Genomic DNA, 15,216 nt, shown 5'->3' with positions numbered 1-15,216 from the left:
AAATGACTATAAAATGTTATTTTATATAGTTAGATTTGAGGGTGTTTTTTTTTTCTTTTTTTTTGACTTATTTCATTATTATTTAATTTTTTTCTTCTTCTATTTTAGGTAATTTCGTGCATAATTAAGTTTTTTGGCATCGTCATGATCTGCAAAATAGGGCCATTTTCATATTAATTTGGCTAAAAATGAAAATAACAGAGGGTAGAGGAGGAGCTGTGGGGTGGTGGAGGTGGATGTGGTGGTGGAGGGATCAGGAGAAAAAAGGAGGAGAAGGAGACCGGGGAAAGGCAGACCTCAGACCAGCCCGCCTTACCTCTCTGCCCCGTTACTGGGAGCCCGGTACTCACGGGCAAATCTGACCACAGATCAGCGCACTCGGGCTCCCTCCACACTTACGAGTTACACCAACTGGGACTCAGACCAGAGGAAATCGTGTTCGTCGGTAGCCAAGGTACGCACGCCAAGACTCATCCGCGGCAGACCGCGGCGAGGGAACGGGCAAGAAGGGAGTGAAATCAAGGAGAAAGCTCATAGGAACCACAGAGGGGTTTACTGCAAAACAAAAAACCCCACAGGTTTAGGGGCGAGAGGAGCGGGGACTGGCTGGCCCCGTAGAAGGAGTAGTATTACGCGAAGCTAATTTCCAACATTTTATATTCTTGGCAGCGAGAGTGTGCTCTCCGAGCCACATTTATACAGAGAGCTAGCGGAATGTAATGCTAGCAGGCTAGCTGATGTTAGCTAGCTAATTAGCTCGTCAGACATCCGAGAATCGGACGTGTGATCTTTATTAAAATAGGTCACTGCCGTCGTTTTTCTTTTTGGGAAAAGGGAAAACTGTACTTAATGTGCATTGTGTGGAATTCTGCCATGGTGGGAAAGGTCTGCCTCGCGTAGCTAACGCTAAGTTAGACAATAAACAGTGCAAGCTTCTGTATATATATATATATATATATATATATATATTGATGAAAATCCGTTCAGTATCCGTCTGCAAGTCTTGGGAACAGCCAAATCCATTGTGAATATCGAGCCGTGGACGAACCATAAAAAGGAAAAGGCAAAGGTAAAAAAAAAAAAAAGAGAGAGAGAGAGACTTTTGATTGGTGACTGTCTCCCGTCCAATGTTAATGTCGACCGACGTTGCATCTATTATGCTACCCGTTAGTCGGGGAATAATGGACCGGGAAAGGGACATTGATACAGCAGCCGGACCCCATGCAAACGCGGCCGGGGGTCCAGCCGTAGTCCGGGGGATGAAGCGAGGAGATCCGGAGCCCGACGCTCAGACTGCCGCTGCCCTTACTGACTTGTCCGGGGCGGAGTGCAAAAGACCAAGGATAGACGGGACCGGGAGTGTTGTTGTTGGTGACATTGGACAGGTATGAATGCCGTGTAAACACAAAGGATTTGTTTCTCACATCTGTCTCGTTTTGTTTCCATCTGTTACAGTGCTGCTCACATTGAGCTCAGAGTACCATCCGTCCTCCTTTTCCTTCTTCGCTAATTTGTTTTTTTGTGTGTGTGTTGTTTGATTCTAAACATCATCTAGGAAGGATGATAATGTTTTTGACAGGCCTCTTTTTCTCTCTAGACAATCATGCATCATTGCAACAAACACCAAATCCTTTAATTAAAACAAATGAAAAGCAGAAAAAGTGTCCCAGTAGTAAAAACGTTGCTTGCTGTGATTATTGTGGCTTGCTGTGCTCTTGGTGCTGCTCTGACCAAACCAGACAAAGGTAATATGATCCAGGCTCCATTGCTATGACAGTCCCAGACACCACAGCAAAGATCAGAGCCATTCATCAAGCCTGCCTCGCAGAGGGTAACCAGTGCTTTGTCACATGTTGCAAATGATAGTGTATTTTTATATTTACATGGATGAAATTACTCAGAACTGTGTTGATAATTTTTCAGTGGGTCTCCAGAATTCCTGACTAACACATGGCATGTGCCATTAAAGGCTCCTTGCCCCCCCCCTACATTTGCTAGGTGTTAAAAGACAGAGGCAGACAAGGATTGGGGGAGGGGTCACCACAGGGGAAGACAAAGAACAGAGCCTTTTTTTTTTTTTCTGGAGCCTGAAGGAGCAAGGGGTCTCAGGGGGGCCCTCCTTAACACGGGTCTTCCCTTGCTTTCATGACTTGACTGCTGAGACAGCAAAGCATCAGTGACCATTCCTGCGTCTCCGGACCAATCAGTGTATGTTACAGTCCACTAGAAGACTGCCGAGGCGCAGGGTGCACCTTTCGCTTGTTCTGCCTGGATCTATTGCTATTTATTTCTCTCTTGCAAACACACACACCACGCATCATTCCTACACCTACACACATATGCTTTGAAGTGCCCCTTTAATGCAATAGTACAAGGGAAAATTTTCAGCTGACGTCTGGTGTTTTAGTTCAGGGAAACGGCTCTACCGGTAGTCGAAGGGCAGGCGGACGCAACTTGAGGTCGTCTGCAGGTAATTGAATCTCGGGGAACTGGTAAAATGCTTCAATGGGCTGTGTGGCTGACCTGCTGCAAAGACCGATAGGTCCAGCGTAATGCTGCGATGCTCAGTGAGCCTCACAGAGGATGGATGTTGATGATGGGGAAAGGTTATAGCCCGCTGGCAAAGATGATGTGACAATGAGCAGGGCGGCATGGGGAGGGTTCTTGCTGTCTATCGGTTGTATTGATTGCTGGGCTCTGAGGTTAGGGTTGGGGTGGGGTCGTGTAAATGGAATGAAAGGGGTGATGAGGCTTATGAATATATACAGAAAAAGAGAGTGCACTGAAGGGGGCACATGAAGGTTCAGGATAAGGAAGGGAAAGGAAAGATTGTGGTTTAATTGGGCACAATGTGTGAGCGGATTAGAGGAGAGGAAAAGAGGTGTGACTGGGGACTGATAGATATGGGGGTGGGGGGCGATAAAGGAGACAGAGGGCAGAGTGAAAATCTAAGCCTCTAGTTTGCAACCATCACACGTCATGATAAAGTATGCGAGGAAAGTGATGGATGGCAGGCATGACACCATCAGTTAAGGGAGAGATAAGCATGAGGACAGGGTCTGAATGATGATAATCAGCTCACTAACACTTTTATGCAAAGGATAAATAAATTGAAAAGTGACATTGAAGGGATATATTGAGTAGCACTCTGTCGCTGCATGGCTGCTCAGGATGGAGATGATGAGTTCAATGGATGCTCCTTGAACTAAATGCACCCAGCAGTTACTATAGGGTTCCCACAGCGAGCTCGAGCTGGTAGACTGCTGACCTTCCCGGCTGACTGTAAATCAGGACTGTAATAATAAATGAGAGTGCAGCCTCCTCTGTTTTGTTGTTCCTGCTCTCCTCCCCCGCCCCACCTCATACAAAATGCAGGACACCCCCCCCCCCTTATCTGTCCTTTGATTTGTCCCCCTCCTGCCTCCCCCAGGCATATTTCCAGATTGCTAATTGACTCCTGGTTTGCAGGCTTTCAGCGTGCCAGTGAGGCAAACCACCCTCCCCCCCCATTCACTTTTCCTCTATGCTGCCCCATCTACCTCCCCCACTGCCATCTTTGATAATGTCTTCATTTCTCAGCACATCTCCCATCACTCAAATCTGTGTAATATCCATTTCGTTTTTTCCCAGCTCCATGTGTGTTGTCTCTTTTTTTCTCCTCTCATGTTTTTTTCCCTTTTTACCCTTCATCTCCTCCTATACTCTCTCTTTGTATTTTTGCTACACTCTGTTGGTCTTATTGATGCTTCCCCTTGAGGCAGTGCTGTGGTCTACTCGGAGGTAGTGGGAGTACAGTATCCAACTCTCCCTCTCTGTGTTTTTCAGAGAGCCGATTTGTCCTATCGTTGGCAGTAAAGAGGCTTTGTGTCGCGCTAACGAGATCAAAGCTCATTTAGGAGAGGGCATTAACCAGACCGATCGCTTTAATGGGCCAGGGTGGGGTGGGTGGGGGCGTTATGTATGAACAGATCACTGAAAAAGATTATTACCAATAGTGAACGTTTTTTGTTTCATAATGTTCACCACAAGCGGTATCCATTATACCGAGCGTCATTATTTTCTGTGGAACAACTGCAGTTAAACTTTAGTCTGCTGAGGAGCTTGGGAATAAATTTAGCCAAACTTATTATGTTGCAAATGTGGAAGATGATAGTTGTCTGAGAAAACGGACATTAAAGAATACCCTGCAGGCCGGGGTGTGCAAGTAAATGACAACAAAAAGTTTTAAAAATCTCATTACCTTGGATATAAAGATGGCAGCACAGCAATTTCACATATACCCCACCATTATCATACCTCCTTTTTCCTCACCCCCACAAAGCCCCAGGAGAAAAAAATAAAAATGTATAAATATATCAAAAGAAGTAAATATAAAACAGTTACAGATTCTTTATTTATCTGATTTATGTGACCTTGTTTCATTTTAGGGCAGCATGGTGGTGCAGTAGTTAGCACTGTTGCCTCACAGCAAGAAGGTCCTGGGTTCGAACCCACTATCTGTCCGGGGTTTGCGTGTTCTCCCTGTGTCTGCATGAGTTCTCTCCAGGTACTCTGGCTTTCTCCCACAGTCCCACAGTGCAGTTAGTGGGGTTAGGTTGATTGTGAATTTGCCATATTTGCAGTTGTACTTCTCTCTGTGTTAGACCTGTGACAGACCGCACCCTGTCCAGGGTGCACCCTGCCGCTCGCCCTGTGGCAGCTGGGATAGACCCTGCAGTGGATAAGCGGAAGAGAGTGGATGGATGTTTAATTTTAGTGCCGTGTGAATGTGCTGTATTTGGCTGCTGGTGGTATTTTCTGTCATTGAGTTACATGTGCTCCATGTGCACACATGTCTGTGTGCCCTCAGATTTGTTGTATACACACTGCCGACAACAAGGACACCCACTGTGTACGCATCCTCAAAGTGGACTCCAAGTAGACTAGGAAATTGGACAATAAGAGCAACTACTCACCCCCACCCCAACCCGTGTTGGCAAGCAATTGCAATCCCAGGCATAAACCTACACCACAGGAACAAAGGATTTAACACTGACTTCATTTCAAAGGCAGAGTTAGAATTATTAGTGGTTAGTAAAAGTGATGAAAGACAAGAAAATGCTAAGACAGGGAAACTACAGGAAACCCTGTATTGAAGAAACAAAATGATTAGTTTGCAAGTGATTAACAAATGGAAAATGAATCTGCAATTGTTTGGTTAATCATTACAGTGCTCTCTCTACCTTCCCCCTGATTTGATGCTTTTCTCTGCTATAGATTATTATAAACTGAAAGGGACTGAGTATTTCTTTTAAATTCTGATGTGCATTTTTCAATTTCAAGACTTTTGGAGCATTAAAAGATGATTTGAGAGTATAATGTGCAGATAATGAAAACAATCATTAGTCACAAGCAGCCAGGAGTCAGCAGCTGCCATTATGCAAAGAAGAAATACCCCACAAGTGGAAAGTGTTAAGAGTACGGAGAGGTGTGGGACCAGTTGTGTGTTCAGCTCGTACTAATGTGTTAACATGTGTTACAGAGGGTCACACACAGTCGCAGCCAGGTCTCACATTAGGTGCTCTGCAGCTGTTAATGATTGCTGTTGAACTTTGAGCCACCGCACAGTGGACTCACCCTTGACTTTTGAACCAGCAACGATAAGCTAAAATTCTTCATACGAAGTTGCTCAACTCGTATTTTCCTCCCTCCCCGTTCAGCTCCACTCAGCATGCGACAGCAGTATTATCCAAGCAATAATTAGGCAGGAGACAAAAGAGGAAGGAGGCGGCCATTCATAAAAAGATCGAGATAGGGTTGATATCGCCTTCTCTCTCGCTTGGATTTCCTGATTTCAGCTCCTTTACGTGCCACTTGCATGCTAGCTCTCCCTTTATAGTCATCATGCCACTGCTCCCCCACCCTTGCATGACTCCTCCCCAAGGCTGCCCCCAAACTGTCACATGTGCTCCCATCTCCTCCCACACACACACACACAGCGAAATGTCAATTGAGTGTTTCCCTTACATGGGGGTCATCTGTGATGTGCTGCCACAATAGCCACACAGCTGTCTATGAATGATACTGAACTGCTGAAAATTTGTTGGATTATAATATTTAAAAAAAAAAAAAAAAAAACAGTTTTGTGTTTCTTTGATTTTAAGCTTTTATTAATGAGGCATTACAGCATAAAGCATGTCCACGGCGCACTAAAGGCTCTGCCTCGACAGACTAAAATAATAATTAGATCTGACAGAGAACAGTGGAGCAATCTGTGCAGCTTATTGGTGGGATTTATGTGGTGAAAAATAAACTACAGCTTTTCAATACATCAGATAAATTATTTGTATTGTTATTTTCATGTACAATAAAAGATGCTTATTAAGAATTAAATGATTAAGAGTTTATGTTGTTATCTCAAATCATCAAATACAGATGCTCCTATAAAAGAGCTCGATTGGTTCGCAGATGAACTAATATTTCATATTTTCTTCTGGACGTTTCTGATATTTTCTACATTCCATATGACCAAAATTAAAAAAAAAAGTACAGTAAAAGAAGTTGAATTCATGTATGAGGAATTTGATTTGTGTCTTTCTGTTTGTATGCACTTGGTGACTTTGTCCAGGAACAGTTTTAACACTCGAGGTTCTGCCACAACAAATGGATATGTTTGTGCTGTGGCGTAGCATTGTGTATTTAGAATATTCATGAAATATTTTCAAATTCTCAAATGTAATGTGTGATGAAGTCAGCGAAGAGTAAATGTCTGTTAAATCACTAACCGGGCATTTGTCCAGCAATCACTTTTGGCACTTGTAATATTTCGATAGCTACAAAAACTGCCTTGCATTTGTATTAGCTGTCTGCCTGTCGAGTTGGAGTTGAAATCCTCGTCTGTCCAAACTTGACGTTTTGAATACATTTTAAATGCCATCATTTTATCCTAGTGTATGTTTGAATTATCATCACAGTTGGGAATGAGTTGCTGCCACAAATATTCTCGTGAGGTGCAGTAATCTTTTACCACTGAGCATTAAAATTAAATCAGTTTGTCCTTGAGTCCAAGGGTGAAGCTTCTTCCATATGTAATGAAATTCACTCCAGGTATCCTTGATATACAGTACTGTGCAAAAGTCTTGAGCTATGCCTCATTTCTTTATATATGACTTTCAAGGACCCAGAGAGGTACAGCAGTGAGTGTGTGCAGCCATCTGTGAGACACGGTGGAGGCTCTGTGATGGTTTGGTGCTGCATTTCAGCCGGTGGTGCTGGAGATCTTGTCAGAATGGAACTATGAATGTAGATTTTGATCTGATGAAACCATCTGGTACTGCATACTGAAGCCATTGCCACTAACATTTTAATTTGTATCATTGCTTTAAGTGATTCTTTCCATTTCCCAGTCATAAAAATATGTAACCGATAAAACAAATTTAAAGGTGGTTTCGTTAACTGAAATCTGTGTTGTAGCCTGCATCGCTCACCTGGTGCGTCATCCTTTAATTTGGCTAATCTCAGTAGCTGTGGCTAGCATTAGTGTATACGCATAAATTCAAAGTCCCCCTAGTTATGGATTCCAAATCCAAAAAAAGAAAAGTTGAGGAGGAAAACAGAAATTAACAGTGTGTGCACAGATTTGTTTGTTTTCACCGCCAACGCTCCTGGCTCGCTGGTGTACTTGATCTGCGGCTGATCTTTAGCCAAAATTAAACTGAAACTGGCCTTGTTTTTAAACTTTTGCTATTATTCAGCTTCTAAATGTTTTATTTAGTATCATAATAGGCTACTTTTTAAAAATGAGTTTGCATAAAAGCAGAATAATGTAACATACCTTCTCAAGCTGGTTTTAGACCATTCACAGAAAAGCTGATTTAAAGTGGCCTGCAGGGCTTTATAGCTACTCTGTTTAAAAGTAAGCCTAACTGTGCTAATAGAAGTTTTCTTCCTCCAACTTTTAAATGTTCCATTTTATGGTTTTTGGTTATATAATTTTATAAATGCAACGAAAACATGGTAATATTTTATAGCTAACCGCAGAGTTGTCACAGGTGGTAAAGTATTCATTTTAAGGCTCAAATATATTTTCTGACTCCACAGAAATATCTTTTTTTTGGGGGGGGGGCTCAAAAATATGCCTTTAATCGAGCCGTTGTGCCGGTGTTTAAGAAATATCAAGTTCACAAGATCAGGACGAACTTATCGACAGATGGACAAGCAGAAAATGTAAAGCGGTGAAATAACAATGCAGCCCAAGCATAGGTGAATGTTTTCTTTTGCAGGAACTGGTATGCGGATATGTACAGGCACCTGCATAATTCCTAACTCCAGGTCATCTGTTTTTATTAGCAGTCCACACAGTCAGTACAGAGGAAAGAGTCATCAATAAATCCACCCGGTAAAGTGCCCTAGAGCTTCATATTTCATTACTGTTGGATTGTTAAAAAAAAAAAAAAATTAAAAAAATAGATGTGTCCAGTTCATAGCAGAGGTGTCGAAGACTCCTACTCTTTTAGAAAATACATAGCTAAAAAGAGAGAAACTTGGGTAGCTGTAGCGGTGCCATTGTGTGGGCACATTTTGGTCTGTAAAGTGAAAAAAAGATGCTGTTATGATAAATGAGCCTTCAGTTCCTGGGAAAACTTGTGTTTCATCTTGTCTTTCTACACTTCCTCTCAGTCTTTGTCCTTATGTCCACACATATTGACTACCTCTGATGCATTTATCATTTTGAGTTTCATCCCTTGGCTTTAATATACCCATTTGAGTCCAACGTATTCATCACTTCGTGGTTCTTCGCCCCTCTCCTCCATGTCTTTTTCAGTGTATTCCTTCTCTTTCAGTTTCTGGTGTCTCTGATGCTCTCTGTGAGTGTCTCATTTATCTCCAGGTGATCCTCCTCCTCACTTGTGATTTGTTGGCTTGATAGAGTTGTGAGGTTGCAGGTGATATCGAGCCACCAGCTGCCATCGTTCATGTGAATGGAGTTGATCAAATGTTAGCGAAGCTGTTTAAGGACATTTGACCAATCTGAAATCATCCCTCCTAGATTTGTTGCCACACCTACCACGTAGGACTGGGTCAGGCGTTAGGTATGCAGCAGCAGATATGTCAGAAAGTTTAAATATTTAAATCTTTTGCATGATGGCGTGCTTGGTGGGAGCAGGTGTTTTTTTTGGGGGGGTTTTTTTTCTCTTACATTTGGTGATATGAGACCACAAATCCAGACGCTGGCTCAGTCCACCTCCTCAAGCTGTTCTGTTTGGGACCAGTGGATGCTTGCAGCGGCCTGCCTAATTACCCCCTCACCCCTCCTCCTTCGCTCTGCCTCCCCTCTCACCATCTGTTGACCTCATGTCATTTTGTGTTCCTTCACCACTGCTGCTCCTTTTTCTTCCTCCCTTGCTCCTACCCGTTTGCTCCAGCAACTTCCCAACTTCTTTCCTTCTCCTCTTAAAATAGCAAGTTGGAGAAAGAGAAAATAAACAAGAGAGACGCCCTTAAGTTTTCTACCCTCTGTGGAGTCAGGGTGGGGTTTTTTTTGGGAGGGGGTGGGGGGGTGTTTATGAGTGTGTGACTGGTTTTTCTGTGCTTTTGCTGATCCCTGCCAGTGCAGTCTGAAGCCCTCAGAGTGAGCCGGCCGGTGCCTTCAAAGACTCCTCCTCGCTCGCAAACTATATGGAATTAACTTAATGGAAACTTGCAAAAGTGCAGCATGAAAGCCCAGCTTTAAACCTGCACGGGCACAGGCCAAGCACAGCAACACAGCTAGTTTAACAGTTCATTTTTATTTGTTTAAAAAAAAAAAAAGAGTATGTCAGGCATAAAGTTGTGCATATCTTTCAAGACATTCAGCCATGTAGTATGAAGCCATATGGTAAAGTGTGTGTGTGTGTGTGTGTGTGTGTGTGTGTAGGTATATGTAAAAACTTCAAATTCAGCCCCTCAGCCCCTTCCCCCACCTCTTTAAGAAAATATAAGTCACATGGCATTCTTCACTTATGACTCATTGTCTCCATTTTGCGAGTGTTTGACTGCTTTATATTTCTCTCCCCTTTCTTGGCTTTGGCTCTCTTATTACCCACATTCCTCTTTCTCCTGTGTGTCTGTCCTTATTTCATCTGGTTCTTTTTTTCTTCTTCTTTCTTTCCCCCCATCCTTCTCTCCAGTTCCCTCCTCCCTCTTCTCTTGCAGACAGATTGATTCCAGATGTTGCTACCCCCCCTCCCCTCCTTCTGTTCTTCTTCATGAACTCCTCCCTCTCTCTCTCTCTCTCTCTTTTTTTCCCAAGTAGAACCAGCAGTGACTCTACAATTTGATGGTCATGGGTAATTTTGGTTTGGATTTCACTGGCATTCCAGTTGTCCTCCTTGTTAGTGCAGTACCTACACCCTTACTTTGACTGTGAGTGTGATGAGAATGCAAATTTACACCATTAATCAACAGTAGTTGTATGCATATATTTTTTTCTAGTATGACTGGATTACCACCACTGAAAGAATAAAGCCCTGATGCAGCTCCAGTTTTCTAAGCCACAGTGTCACTTCAGGCCTGTTTTGAAATGCGCTGCAGTGTGGGTAACTCCCAACATCTTTTTATTTAAAAAAGGAAAGATTTTTCTCATTCCCGTCGACATTGCCCAGGGCTTTGTAGACTTTAGATCCTGCTCTGAACAGCCCTCCTTTACTGCATTTCCATCTGTGCTGTGTTGAGCACCAGCAGCTTTCTACGCAGTCAGTATGTCGCTCAATGTAAGCCTGTCCATTCCCCCGTAAGCGCGACGCACCAAGGAGAGTGATCCCCCTGGGGACGAGGCACGAGGGGGAAATTGGTTCCAGATGAAACAGGAAGTGGAGAGAGGAGACAAAGAAAGGGCTGTTTCAGGCGGGGGGGACGGGCCCCAAGTCTGGATACACACGCCCAGAATCAGAGTTTACAGCTCATGCATCAAAAGAAAAAAAATGGTTTCTCCTTTCTTTACATCTGGACCATATTAAAAAAAAGGGGGAGAGAGAAAAAGAAAAAAACATTCACTTTTCCCCCTTTTGCTTCCCTCTAGCCCCCTCTGTCTAGACGCTGTTTCTTTCCATTTCTTCATTCGCCCATGTATCATCATCACCACATCTGTGTTTGGTCTTAGCCTTCATATCTCCAACTCCCAGTCTCCCCCAAAAACATGCAATCTGCCGAATAAGCTGACCTCTCTCCAGATTAAAAGCCGTTTGTCTGTCTCATGCACGCTTGCTCTTGATTGGCTGGATGAACGTTTGAAGTGATGAAGCGATTCCCACAGCAGGTAGCTCGGGGTCACGGCCAGGAGGTTAACTCTGTTGACACTCTTCAGGAGCCAAATCTGCCCCTTCTCATTGCTGTGGCATTACGCGGCCCACACTCAGAGGAGGGGGGGTGTGTGTGTGTGGAATAGTTTGCTAAATAAATGTAATGAAAACATCAGCAGTTCTAAAAAGACTGCAAACTCACCCCCACCCTCCAACATGTACTTATGTGCACACACACACATCTTTCTTTCTTTTCTCTCTAAGACCTTTCCCCCTTATCTTCCCCCCCTTCCCGCTTTTTCCCTCTAGTGAGACTCATGCCTCGGCTCCTTATCGAGAGCAGAGGCATGGGTCTCGCTAGGCGGTCATGTTTTCTCTTCGAGGCATGCCAGCAGGCTAGACTGTACCAGAGTTATCTCTCTCACTGCTGTCAAAATATCATCATTTAGTTAACTTCCCCCATTGTTCCCGTCCTCCTCCTGCCTCCCCCTTTCCCCCTCTTTGTCTTTTCATTTTTGCCTCCTCCTCCTCACAAAACTCTGTTACAAACAATGGCTCCTTTTGCCGGGGCAAAATGACAAGGGGGGGGGGGGGGGGGGGGGGGATAATTGTCACAGAGAAAATAGAGCAAAAGAGACAAAAATAATCTAATTAAAACTAATTAGAGGGCAATTAACCACAACACTGGTCTCCGAGCAGGAGTGATGAGGAATGGGCTCGCCCTTTGCCAGGGGGATTTTGATTGGTTGGTGTGGCTGGATAGGAAAGTTTGGTAAGCTGCAATGATGGTTCATCAGTCACGGCATCCACAAGACTGTTAACTTCATTCGCTCCTCAGGTTCCACTTTGCTTGTATGAACTTTGTTCCATTAACGTCTGCAACCACAAGCACTGCAATTCCCCACTAGTGTTCAGTTATCATTTAAGGCCTCAAAAATCTCTGAAATACTTTGACTTCTGCCTTTAGATTGCAGAAAACCGTTTATGATAAGGTGCTCCTGCTTTCTGCTGGATTGAGATTTTTTTGTGCAAAGAGTGTATCTCATCTGAAATGTACAAGTTTTTGGAGCATCATGCTGCATCCACTCATTTCTCAAAAGCACCGCCACTTACACTGCTCTCATCCCTCCTGTTGTCTCTTGCAGAACAATGAGCCTTTAAATCCCGGTTTCCATGGATACCAACCTCACAGTCAGGTAAGACACGAGTGACTGCAAATCTGTGTTACAATAAATTAAAAAAATAATGAAACACAAAATCCTTGACTCACTCAAAGTGTGTCTGCTTTCAGTCATCTGACTGTAAAAGCTGGAAAAGAGTTTGTGAAGTCCGTTTGATCCAATGCCGTTTGTTCATGGAATATTGTGGAACAAACTTGAAATGAATAAAACATTATGGTACTTTAATTGGGACCTGTTATGCTTATGTCTGCCTCTCTGTTCTTGGGATGCTGTTAGAATAGTTTTGCATGATTTACAGTTTAAATTAATCCCTGCTCATCTTAGCTGATCTATATTATAAGCCAGTTTTCTTCTGATTGGCTGCACCCAATGCACGTTTGCATTACAGAGATAAATTGTACATTCACTGACCTTGAAACTTTGGCCGTAATAGTGACACAGTGATTGCTTCCATGCCATTTTTTTTGCCCAGTAAAAACTGCCAGTGTTGGTCAGGATTTGGTCTGTTGTACTACCACATTATTATCTAGACAGTAATGAAAGTCTTCTCTCACCTTTGGTAGCTCATAAATGACATCTCTTGGAGGAATCGGTGGAAGAGAAACTGTTGACGACTGAGCTTCTCTTTCAAAGACTTGATTCTTAGCATAATTTCTCTCTACTTTCTATCACCTTCTTCAGCCTGAGCCCTGCATGCAGAGCGTGCAGGGCTTTTCTCACAACACCGTTCACATCCCTTCGCACTTTTTGCTCTCTTTATGTCTCTCTCAGTTTCTCTGTTTCGGTCTCATTCTGAGTGTCTCACCATGCATATTGCTCTCAGTAATGAGTGCCTTATGTGTGCAGCAGCTGACTCTTTTCTTATCTACCTCCAAGCAGCAGAGCACATTGAGTGGCTCAATCCAGCTCAGTACCCCTGTGTGCGTGCGTGTGTGTGTGTTGCTATTTAAGTCTGTTTATGAGAAAGACCTCTCTGTGTGAACTTGCGCGTGTGCACGTTTTGTCTTTGTGTGCATGGTTGTGCATCTAAGGGCTGTGTTTGGGATGTGCAGCTCTCTGGCAGTGCCACAGGAGGGAAGTGTTGGCCTGTGAGCTTTCTCGCCCCCCAGCCTCCCTCCTCGCATCACAATATGGAGATTCTCAGAGACCTCATCTTCTCATTTAGTCTACTCTTCCTCCTCTACTCCCGGTGCTCCACTCCTGCTCTACCCCTTGGGATCATCATCTCTCTTGGGAGTACAGCTCTCAGAAAGCAAGGGGAGATACCAAAATAATTTGGCTTTCAGGCTTAAAGTTAACTTTATTGCAATTTCTGGTTGGCTGTCAACCTGACAACTAAAAACAAACGTTGTGCAATTTATTAAAGGCAAGGGAGGAAGAAGAGAAATTAGGCAGAGAAGTGTCACAGAGCTAAAACAGAAATGGAAGCAAGTAATTTCAGATAGGTTGCCTGCAGGGCACAGAATCATACAATAGTCGGTTTCTTAGTTAAAGCGAGCTTGTATTGCAGTATTGGCTCTCATCTGCCCGAATCCATCTGCTTGTAAGACAAACACCTGGGCAGAGATCACTTCTGATCTGCAGTGTCTCTGAACTCCTCTTGTTCAGTGTTAAATTCAGAGCCACGGCACACCTCTGCAATTGTTTTATAAATGATTTAAAAGTCATCCCTGTTAATGTATTCTGCCCTTGAGCACACATATTAGGAGTCTCTGGCACACTGCTGGTTATCATGCAAATGGAGTTAGCCAAGCCTAGCTTAGCAAGATTGGCTTGCTCATTGCTGCAGTACATTTGTCTTGGTAATGCTCCTGTCTTATATTATTTATGCACGTTTGAACTGCCTGTGTCAACACGAGCCTGTTTAAATGGTGACATTGCTGCTGTACGTTTCTGGTGCTTCAAAGTGTACGGGGGTAATGGGTGGGTGGGTTTGTCCATGGTCATTCTGACCTTTGGGGGCATAGATGTCAAGTCCCCTGATGTTCAGGTCACAAAAATGATCAGGATTAACAACACATGCACAAACAAGACGCAGGGGCTGCACAGCTAAGCTTTTTTTTTGTCATTTAGCAGTAGAAGAAGCCTAAGTACAAGCAGTATCCTAAACACAGGAGGTGCAGTTCTTCTGAAAATGTCCCCTAGAATAGTTATGCAGTGTCGCTGATCATCTGTAGATACTATGTTTCGAGAATAGGCCTTTGTTTGGACTGGCTGGTGAGTGTTGGATGGATATAGCCCTTTGTTTGAATCCATGTGTGTCTGTTTTCCAGCCAAGGTGCAGCAGCGTGGATATGATCAGAGCACATCTGTGTGTGCATTCTTTGCATGTGTTTGTGTGTGACTGCATGTGTTTATCGCAGTGTTTCAGCCTGTGTACTTAATCCCGGGATCATCCCCTATTCATCCTCTCATCCTCGTCACTTACAGCCCTAATCCTGTCATCCCTCGCTCTTTTTTTTTTCCACCCAGCCTTTTATCCGTTTATCTCCCAATCCCGTTATCTCTCGCTCACATCCATTGCCCCTTCTGTCCCCTTCTACTCCATCCCAGCTCCTTTCGTTTTCCCCCTTCCCCCCCCATCTCCACCTCCATTCACTTATCTTTCCTTCCCAACATCCCTCCATCCCTCTGGACCCAGTTCTAGCCAGACTCAGCAGATGTCTGAATGCTTGGCATCAGGGCTTTTTTCCCCGCAGAGTTCAGTCCCTCCCATACGAAAATGCAGCGCAAGGAACTGCACTCTCATCCCTGCAAATTAAACGCCTCCTAACAAT

General features: G+C 43.8%; 1 protein-coding gene across 3 annotated transcripts in view; it reads left to right on the top strand.

The window, feature by feature from the left end:
* Positions 1-376: 376 nt before the first annotated feature.
* LOC115784507 (RNA binding protein fox-1 homolog 2-like) overlaps positions 377-15,216 on the top strand; it is a 49,607-nt gene continuing 34,767 nt past the window's right edge. For 2 of the 3 annotated variants that reach the window (XM_030735750.1, XM_030735749.1), the window contains exons 1-2: positions 379-1,385; positions 12,404-12,454. In XM_030735750.1, the coding sequence (XP_030591610.1) occupies positions 1,128-1,385; positions 12,404-12,454 (309 nt within the window). In that variant the 5' untranslated portion in view covers positions 379-1,127. Of the gene's footprint in view, positions 1,386-12,403; positions 12,455-15,216 lie in introns of all 3 variants that reach the window. The other variant, XM_030735752.1, reaches the window with a different exon arrangement.

The sequence above is a fragment of the Archocentrus centrarchus genome, chromosome 8, assembly GCF_007364275.1.
Source record: "Archocentrus centrarchus isolate MPI-CPG fArcCen1 chromosome 8, fArcCen1, whole genome shotgun sequence".
In the NCBI taxonomy this organism is placed as follows: Eukaryota; Metazoa; Chordata; class Actinopteri; order Cichliformes; family Cichlidae; genus Archocentrus; species Archocentrus centrarchus.
The sequence above is the reverse complement of the archived record's forward strand: the minus strand, read 5'-3'. Positions and strand labels throughout refer to the sequence as shown.